This window comes from Pleuronectes platessa, chromosome 5 (genome assembly GCF_947347685.1).
Source record: "Pleuronectes platessa chromosome 5, fPlePla1.1, whole genome shotgun sequence".
Lineage (NCBI taxonomy): Eukaryota > Metazoa > Chordata > Actinopteri > Pleuronectiformes > Pleuronectidae > Pleuronectes > Pleuronectes platessa.
In genome coordinates, this window is record NC_070630.1 from 8,563,887 (window position 1) to 8,574,606 (window position 10,720).

General features: G+C 41.0%; 1 protein-coding gene across 3 annotated transcripts in view; it reads right to left on the reverse strand.

The window, feature by feature from the left end:
• The window catches only part of ncam1b (neural cell adhesion molecule 1b), a 68,217-nt gene extending 58,416 nt beyond the window's left edge, over window positions 1-9,801 (reverse strand). For all 3 annotated transcript variants that reach the window (XM_053423522.1, XM_053423521.1, XM_053423523.1), the window contains exon 1: window positions 9,554-9,801. In XM_053423522.1, the coding sequence (XP_053279497.1) occupies window positions 9,554-9,605 (52 nt within the window). In that variant the 5' untranslated portion in view covers window positions 9,606-9,801. The remainder of the gene's footprint in view (window positions 1-9,553) is intronic.
• Window positions 9,802-10,720: the final 919 nt, after the last annotated feature.

The following is a 10,720-nucleotide window of genomic DNA, read 5'->3' on the forward strand; positions in this document are numbered from 1 at the left end:
TTTTCATCTGAACGTCAAATGTTTAATTTCCTATGCAGCAGCATCCTTGTCCGTTTCAGTGTTTGCAGGTTGACGACCGTTGTGAATCACTGGCATGGCATAATGCATGGATGTTTAGACTACCTTATTATTTAACTTCCATTAGACAGGTACCCAAAACAACTTTAATGTTCATATTAATCATAAACATTATTCAGGACTCATGCTTTTTACTGGGCATCATTGGTGCACAAACAGATAGTTTAAAGGGATGTTTTACTGCCTGCATTTAGATTAACAGCTGACTGACATCTTTGTCAGTTACTGAAGCCAGATTTGAACAAGACGGCTGAGCTGGAGTGGAAATAAGGTAGGCTGACTATGCAGAGCGACAGCCTAAGGGATCTGTCACTCAAAACTAAGCCACTGTAATAAATCATTATATCACAGAGAGACAGAGAGAACCTACATGTTTGGGTCAACACCCAGAGCTTGTAACCAGAGGAGCTTTTCAGACTGGTTTTCTTTGTATCACACTTTAGTGAAGCCACAATTACAACATGCCTTTGTCACCAAATACTGTGTCTTGATATCCTCCTTTTGAGCATCATAAGGCTACAAGTCAAACCTTTTCAGAGTCCAATGCAAACACTGACTGTTTAAGCCAAGCATTCAAAAAGAGCTGGACACAGGATAACTTGCACCAGATCCCTTAATATTTCTGCATTCACAAAGAGTCACAGTGAAAGTGAACTAACATTATGTTGTTAATTCGTGTGCAGCTCTGATCACAGCAAAATGGAGTCCAGGAGATTTGACGGGAACTCCCCCTGTGGCAGTACTGAGTTCTTTGGCAAGTGTTTTTTTCACAGCCATTAAATCAGAACCACACAAGATGCAGGCAAAACAACTTAACAGCTGTGTAGTCGAAATGAAAATGACGGCAACTGCTATCACCAGCAAGTTGCAATGAATAGCTACTGTACCACACAAAGGTAAATCTGATTATCAACAACAGGCTGCCAACAGCTTTACAGCCTCTTCGATTCAGATATCAAAAGGGACAAAACAGTGCAATTACAGGGTAGCCGGAAAAACATCCCAGAACTGGTGGTCGTGGTGTACCAGTCCAAGGTCGAGGTTACCAAGCCCAACAATATCAAAACAGCCTTCAGCGTTGCAGAACAAATCTCATTCAACCCCACTATCCTGTTACTGAGCAGTTAACTTTGGTACCCAAGTGACCTCTGACTCAGAGATGGACTCTGAACGAAAACTCAAAACGTCCTGCTACAGAACCTGAGTGTGTTTGTGTGTGTGTTTGTTTGTTTGTGTGTGTGTTCAGGGTAAAGGCTGTTTCATGTTTCTGCGTTGATGCTATGCCCTAGGTACGTAAACGCGGACCAATTGCGTTATTACATTTTGGGGAGGTGCACGTCAGGGTACGGCGTAGGCTCTGCGTAGGGTACAGGTCATAAGCATAAGCTACGGCTTCAACGCAGAAGCATGGATTAGGCTTCAGTGTTTGGTTTAATGTTTACAATTCAGCACTCTCAGTTAAAACCCCTTAATATTAAACGTTCAAGCCTCTTACAACTCGTGCTGCAATCAGACTTCACACAGCCAGTGGTTATATCTGATTGGCTTCAGTGTCAGTATATGAAAAAGGATCGTAGGTGTTGTCGATGTGCGGTAGTGTGAATCTCTCTGTGTGTTACTCCCTCCTGGTGACGCAGGTTGTCGTGACTCTGTGTATGAGGAAATATGTGGCCCAGTACTTTGCCTTTAGCAGCTACATACACCTCAGTGTGAAGGGAAGTGACTGTCCTAATGAGAAAAAGGGAAAATATGTGTTAAAAAAGGCTTGTCACCGTGCCATCTGTTGCAAGGGCATTAACAACAGAAATATTTCTCTATGTTCTGCAGAGTGCAAGCAGTGCAAAGACAAATGTCAGTGAACGATGGTGTAATGCCCTTTCCATTACTTATTCATTATTAATTTCGAAAAAAAGGCCCACCGGGGGATGTTAAAATCTCAGATTGAATTGTACATATAATTTTCACATCTGAAAGAAAATCAAACAAACAATTGACTGTGTGATATGCTAACCATAGCAATATGGATCTATTAAAAAGGGCCCTGAACATTTTTCACATTTAATATAATATTCATCTTGACAGAATAAAAAGAGGTGACATATTGCCATGTAGGTTTCTTTCTATCTTTGGACATGTCTATTACACAATTTAGATTGCTCCGCTTGAATGAGGTTAATTCCCATCCCAAGTGATATCGCTTTCTAAATTTTCTTTTCCTTCTTGTCCTCTTAAATCCTAATAAAATATGATCAACGGGAGAATAATGTGACACTTAACTGATCCCTGTGGCTGTAAGCTAATGCATTTATGTAAAAAAGGTGATTATTGCATATTATCTTTTCATGGGTAGGCACATTTTCTGTGAATAAAGAGCCTTTGAATAAGAGTTAGTGGTTTTCTGGGCATGATTATATATAAAATCTTTCCACTGTGATGCATTAGATCTAACCAAATTTTTTCACATGTAAAATTGCTAGATAAGTTAAAATACATGACTGAAGTACTTCTCAAGGCTCCCCATGTATAACCTCATCTGTGGTAATCACTGACATCATTTCCTGCATACTGAATAGATCAGAAACAGTTATGGCTGATACTGCTCCCCTCGAGATATTGTCTCCTTGCTGTGATCCAATTAGAGGTTGAAAATAACGTCTTTCTTCCCTAAATGAGCCTCACTTTTTTCTTCATTATAATATTAATTCATGCCATGACCTTGTCAGATACAGAGGTATCTCCAAGTTGCCAGGCAATGACTAAGCCATAGAGCAGTATAACATTAGAGATGGTGACACACTATGGTGACTACATAGAAAAGAAGCCTGAGGCATGGCAATTCCGCATTTTCCCTGCTCCTTGCATGGCAATGCATCATACAGTGTTTCAATAATGAATGCACCATGATGTGCATGGATGCACGAGAGGACACACACACACACAGACTGCCTCTCTTCAAACTACATAAAAGAAGTTGAAAGCTAATCCTAGCCAACAGCCTATTTCTTTATTACAGTAAAATGAGACATGCATTTTCAGACATACAGCAAGTTTGCTCTCAGGAGTTTGAGCTGAGAACACTCATCTCAAACTCATGTAAATTGGGACATGATTCCCTTTGGCATGGATAGTGACATGATTTTAAGCTAATTTCCTCTCTCAGAGGCCACATGGACCACAGATAAGGCCGTGATGACTTGGTTTGGTTCGGATGAGTTCTGCTTTTCTCTGCTCCTCTCAGTGCCAAATAAGACATGGAGAGGTACAGAAAGGGCGCAAGAATGTGCTTTCTGTCCATAAAAGCCTAAACAAATGAGGATATTACTCTTTATTCCTAAGTCAGTAGCCTAGTGAGAAAAGGTGATATGTTTTAGTTAAGGTTAAGGTGACTGGTTATGGCAGATCAGAATGGAAAATAAACTTAAATAGCTCCAAGTTGTTTTGGCCATTGTTAAAACAGAGCTTGAATCCTGTACAAGAACCATCAATACCAACATCTTTTAACCAAAGATAAAACTCAGCTGTCACATTTTCTGCTTTGAGTCATTAAAACATACATTTAGTGTGTAAAGTAGTCTTGCCTATTCCCTGCAGATGACTGAACAGATTTCCCTGTCAGATATTAATTCTGTCCCTCAGAGCAGTGGAGGTGGAGAGAGGCCATATGCCTAAAGGTTTGACAGTCTAGGGTTACATGTTCACAGGGATATGTTTACAGTGCTGGCCCCGCCTTTGTTTTTTGTTTTAATGTAATGGATGACAAGGACGTACTGTTTTCATTTCCTGATAGCTCAGAGATCTTATCATTGTTTTCATTTTGAGAGAAGCAGACATAATATGAAAATCTTAAGATTGTGATGCTTAGGTTAAAAAAAAAAACAGTATGTCCTATAAGTGGTGCGTTTAAACTGATTAATATTAATCCCTGATATAAACTAACTACTCCAATCTCATGGGAATAAATTTAAGGTTGCTCCCACCACAGAAATAAATCACTGAAAAACAAAAAACGAATAAGCCCTGAGCCTGTTCCTCTTCTGTGAGCAAACCCTTAGGAAAGTATGTTTATGTTCCTCCCACAGTGCTTCATGGGGCCATGTGCACGTGTAATGTCATCTTCTCAGCCTCCTTCGGCAATGCATCTCCTCTAAACTCTCTCAGACCTGGATCTGTCTGATCCACTCCAATCACTGAAGCGTCAAGTACTACTGGATGACACAAAACCACAGCACGTCCTGCCTCTGCTTCCTAATACTGGAATAAAACCAATGCATGAGTGAGATTTAAAAAAAAATTATATATAGTGCAAATGATAACATGGCTTTGAAAAAGAGTCTACAGTTCAATTTACAGGATTCAGATATTGCACAGACTGTTTTAAAGTGATGAAGAGAAATCTCCTGGACAGATGTTAGAGCCTCAGTTGTGCTTACTTGAATATAAAGGTTTATTACAACATGGATCTGTATATAGTGATGATTATTGGTACAACGAGCATGCAAACCGCAAAAATTCTAAATCTCCAAAGACAATAGAAGCATTTCAGTATAATACCAAGTCAGAAAGAACAGATAACAGTCAAGGTCACTATGAGTCATGTCAAGATGCCCATTATCCTTAATGAGTAGAGACTCTCTCAAGGTTCACATTATCAGAACACCAGAGACAGGATGGCAACTCCCAACAGAAAACATCTCAATTTGGTCGGGCATAGTTAATGTCATACACAATGTTAAAAGAGAACAAAAGATGTATTATTCATATATTCCCAGACGCACAGTTAAAGAAAACTTATCAATATGAAAGTCTAAATTGACAAAAGATCCAACACATACATGGCTGACAGTAGCTTCCCTCTAAATCCTGTTTTTTCCATGATCTTTTCCATTATGAAACAAATTCCGGTTCAGTACACATCCTTTAAAGCTTAACGGTAGATTGTCGAGAGACACTCTGTTCTCAGATTAGTTATTTGATAAGACAAAACAAAAACAACAGAAGATTGACTCTATAACAGCACTGCATCAGGTCAGTGGTTATCTATGGCTTGCGTTGATACTGGCTCTTACTCGCCAATATCTTTCCCCTCCCCCTCCTCCTTAAAGATGTTTTTCGCCCTGAGCTTTGCCTAACAGGTCAGCAAGCATGTGAATGAATTCTAGGTCGTTACCACCGTGGTAACTGCTGTACTTGGCTTCAGTGTCGCTCCAGACTGTAAATTAAGAAAAAAGACGCGTCTTCAATTCCTTCTGTTGTACAATAATTGAAGCCAAAATATCACAGATACCGGTCATCTTGGGCTTTTTGGACCTTTTTAGTTTGCCAATGTACCATCCACTAACATGGAGAGGGCAGGATTTATGGCTGTGACCAGCCATCAGAGGGGAATCCAGATTTAGCTCTTCATTTAGGGAGCTGTTATGTCGTCTATATTTATTGTCCGTGGTCAAAGCTTGTTTTATTGGCTGAACAGAATACTTTTTCAGCAAATCTCAATGCATTTCATCCGTGACTAGAAAACAAGTGCTAGTCTCATCCAATTATGAAAGGAAAAACATGCACAAGGCCAGTCTTAGGGGAAGATACATGCATATGTTGCATCTGGTCTTATTATGTTAAAAAATACATGTTCATAATAAATAATTGCTGAAATATATTTTGCATAACTCCTCCAATAGAGCACACTGTAGAAGCCCTGTGTCATTTCAATCCACAGTCACATATGGTAGTCAAAAGGTTAATTACTGACAGAAAATAAACTGACATTCCATCAAGCCATTTATAAGGGAGAAATGCTCAGCTTTTCAAATGTAAAATTTGAATAGACAGGCTGAAGAAAATAATTAAAAAACTATTCATCTTCAAAAAATAACAACAGCGGCAGCTTTAAATGTATCCATTTTAACTGCAGCCTCCCTGAAAGGTATGGCCATGTTTATCCTTCCTTGACATTATGGGTTTTATTTGGACAGGGACAAACTACAAAGGTCTTAACTATCAATCAAGCTATGTACTTGGGTAAAATGTTTGACTGTGGTCATTCAGCAGACTAAGAGAGCAACATTTTTTAAGACTTGTCTTTTTGGGGAGAGAGAAATCTACAGCCGGACTTGCAGCTATCGTTTTTAGCAATGACGATCTAAAACCATGAAGAAACTAAGTCAGATATAAAGGTTTGGAGACATCTTTCAGTTGTTTTGTTTGCTTTGAAAATGGAGCAGCATGGAGCTGCGTCATCAGTTCCACATGATCTGACTGATGATGTAACACATACTAGAAGACACAATCCTACTGTACACTACAGCAACATTTTCCTGTTGAAAAGAGCCATATGGTGGAATGTAGGCTTTCACCTTATCAGCCCCACATGTTGGGGATATTCTGAACTTATCTCTTATCTTGCCCAGCTTTCCTCTCCCTCTCTCACTTTGATTTCCGGGGGCTATATTTCATTTTCTGTCAGAAATTCAGTCTTAGGGCAACATGATAGCCAAATGATTAAAGTGTGTACCACACAGGCAAACATGCCCAAAGCAATGGGTCCTTGACTCGACTCCAGGCAAACCGAACCACTTATTACATGTCCCCTCCTCTCTCTCGATATATCCTGTCTCTCTCCACTATCACTATCAAAAGGCCAAAAACAAAATACCATATAGTTTTGAAATTATTCCATATTTCACCCACGAGCTTGAAGATGCTTGAATAATAAATAGGTCCAGAGGATTTTAAGGCCCCTTAAGCATCGCGTCTGAAAGGATGTTAAAACTTTCAAACCAAATGTTACACATCGTTTCTGCATTTGACACCGCAGTCGCTCAATGGAGCATAATTGGCCTGACAGAGCCTCTGAATAAAAAGTGTATTGACCCCACACCACTGGGGGCAGTGATTGGCCTCTTAGCTGGTTTGTCAAAAAAAAATTAAATAAGAAGCAGCAACGATTGAAGTGGAACCGTAATCAGCAAGCAACTCACATTATTTTTATTGCAAACAATAAAGTTCCTTCGGCTATGAATACACTATATTTTGTACTTCGTTTCCTCATTAAGGCAATGAGTCAGCTATTCTGTTTTTTATCACAGTAAGGTAACAAGAAACTAAGGTGCAGGAATGCCAAAGATGCATCAAACCCTGTATTGAAATAGTGTCAGAAATACACAGTTCATCTGCAAAGTATATTTTGCCTTCTTCAGAAGAATTGAGTATTGACGGCTTAACTAGAAAAATCATTTGATAAATCTTTTAGCATTTTCATCTGGAATATCGCTGTTCTTAAAACCCTAGTATGAATTTCTTATATCTTCAGATATTCTGACATGATCAGTAACTCTAAAAATCTAAAACCATTTTCTCTCTCAAACAGAATAAAGAATTTTTAGAGGAATTTATTCCCGTACTATCTTACTATCATTTATTCTCCATCATTGTTGAGCTCATCTAGTATGACAATTAAATCAGGAGGTGTTTCCAGTTATTCAGAAGTACTCTATTAAATTCCATGTGCTGTATTACAAGGGTGTGTTTTAGTAAGCAGTGCACAAGTGTCAAACACTTGAAGATATGCTCACATTCAATCATGGAATTAAAGAGATTTTTTTTAATTTACATTTGCACATAAAAACCTCCAATGAACCTAGGAGAAATTGAATTACCATTACAGTGCAGCTAGGGCTCCACTCCCACTGCGTTTTCCTCCCCTGCCTGAGGAGCTACCCTGTAAATATAGGATTGTACATAAAGGATTAAAAGGCGATGCCACGAAAACCCTGAGCCTGAGTGTAGCAGAGAGCGCTACTCCAACCATAAGCTCCTCAAATTACTGATTCTAATCAAAGAATGGGCAATGCGAAACAGTGAAACACCGATTAATCGGCCAACATCTGGCATTTTTACTTAATCGGCATTGATGTCTGCACCAGTAAACATAAAATATCTACAGACATTTGAACAACAGATTCTTATGTTCATCTTTTAATCCTATATATTTTTGATTTTGAAATAAGTAGAGGATCAGATCTTAATTTCCCCATGTTTTTCTGTGTTCAAGAGAGATAAATATTTAGATTATGTAAATTCAAGTCAAACTATTTTGTTTGTCATTGTTATTATAAATGTGTTGTTTTGGATGAAAATTACAAAATCAACATTATATTAGATTCATATATCGTCCATCTCTTTCCTGCTCAATATCCTCATCTACCATTGGGTTGACAATGACTGCAAAGGATATTTAAAAATGTAATTTGACACAGAAATCCCTCAATTAGACTTACATAACGACACATTTGACCAACTTAGAGGATCTCATTTCAAAGCCTTTATCGTGGCATCGGATTACATAACAGATGATTCAGAGGAGAAGTTGCGCTTGCTATGCATCAGTGAGCCAGAGAGACCCAATAATCAAACACTGTCCCGGAGACACCCTCCCTTCATGCACTTTACTTTCAAGGAGACCCCCTCCTCAGTGCCACCATCACACCGTGCAGGTGCATTGAAAAAGACAACACGCGTGTTATTTTTGCACAATGTACCTTTAACTGAGACCGTGACTCAACCCAGGAGGCTGTTTGTGTGCATGGATGTGTGTGTGTGTGTACGTGTGTGTGCTCCTGTACTTATGGATTTGTGAGGACCAGCTATAGCATAGACCCTACAGAGTGAGGACATTTCGACCGGTCCTCACATTTCACAATGGGCTGTTTGAGGGTTAAGACTTGGTTTTAGGGTTAGGGTTAGAATTGGGGGTTAGGGGTTAGGCATTCAGTTTGGATGGTTAGGGTAAAGGGCTGGGGAATGTATGATGTCAACGAGTGTCCTCACTAAGATAGAAGTACCAGTGTGAGTGTGTTAATGTGAGTGTGAGTGTGTGTGTGTGTGTGTGTGTGTGTGTGTGTGTGTGTGTGTGTGTGTGTGTGTGTGTGTGTGTGTGTGTGTGTGTGTGTGTGTGTGTGTGTTTTCCAACAAACAGAGGAGGGAGCCCAGCATCACACCCCGTCAACAACAAACACGTCCCATCCCGAGCACGATTCCAAGAGGGGACATTTTCTTGATAACCACCACGGCACATTCCCATTCACGTCCACGCTGATGCAAAAAAATTTCGGAGCGGTTCTCCTCGAGCACCATGATTTATTTAGTGCACAATTACGCTAAGTCAGCGACGTGCAGGGGCTGGTCACGCAAAGAGCCCCCGGAGCCAGAAGATGGTTCCAGAGAAATAAGAATAAAGAATAGAACCCGGCTCCCTGATGGAGGCGGACGAGCGGCGGTCGCAGCACAGTGGCACCTGCTCGAGGAGAAGCCGAGTGGTGCCTGGCTGCGGGCGGAGGGAGAGGGAGGACCCGGAGAGTAGAAGGGATGCCAGTGATCCGGGTTCACTCATTGGAACCCAGGTAATAACACAGGAAGAAAGAAAAGCTGGGAACAGAGATAGAACACATGGAGGAGGATGAAGGGGGGGGGGGTCTCTTACCTGTGCTGCCCCAGAGAAGCAAGGCTAAAAGAACATCCCGTGACTGGACCATCGCAACTCCCGAGTAAACGTGCGCGTAAAAGCTGCGAAGCCAACGTCTAATCTCCGCTCGGGTCCCTCGGGTGTCCTGCCTCCCTCTTTTATTAGCGACGGCTCATCCTCGGAGGCGGGTGCTGAGAGCCGGTCGGTGGTGGCGGGGAGTGGGTGATGACAGGCGGCGGTCAGAGGGAGATTAGCGGCGGTGATGAGCGCCAGTGCACCGTTCAAAGTCTGACTGACAAGCAGGGCCTGCTCACACTCGTGGATTCATCCGCATGGGCGGAATAAGAAGGACCGCCCGTTAAATAGTGCGCGCGGGGGTCCTTAAGTGGAACCAGTGTGTTGGGGAAACCCCTCCTCACATTCATAATAATACAATAATACACATCGTACTATGGATGTTAATAAACGGATAGTTCACCGGAAAAATGGAAATCTACTCTGTATCTCCCAACCACTATGCCGATGGGGGGTGGGGGAAGTGTTTGAGTACAAATCAACAGCGTTGCAACCAAATCCAAATAACATATAAAACTGTCTTCCAAGTGTCCGTGAGCCCTGACATTCAAATTGGAATGGAAACCACTTCATTTACACCATGTTTAAAGCCTGAATGTCTGTTGTTATCCTCCTGGCTGGAGCCATGTTCACCTAAACCACACAAGCTCACACCTCTATGCTCTCCACCAAGGGGCACGTGACGACATCAGTCATGCTCAGCCGTAACTGCACCTAATCAGCAATGCTACCGGAAGTAGTGATGCTACCGGAACTAGCGCTGCTACCCCACACACCCTTGTGGAAAGCTTCTTGTGCATAGTTGTAGTAGAAAATGAGTGAATTTTCATTTATCTGTGAACTATCCCTTCTATAAGTTGTATCATAACTGTACTAAAGCAGTATTAACAGATGATGAACACTTCCCCAGTCTACACCTGTACATTAGTCATCCTCCACAAACCCACATTTTTTATCATCATCATGTTTATACTGTACATTGTACAAATGTACCGCCGTCATAATATTCACGTACCTCGGGTAGATACATGCATTCTGTACATAACGATCCATACTTGATCCAGCAGCTCTGCACCACATGATTCACCTAGCCCCTCGGTTCCCAAACTG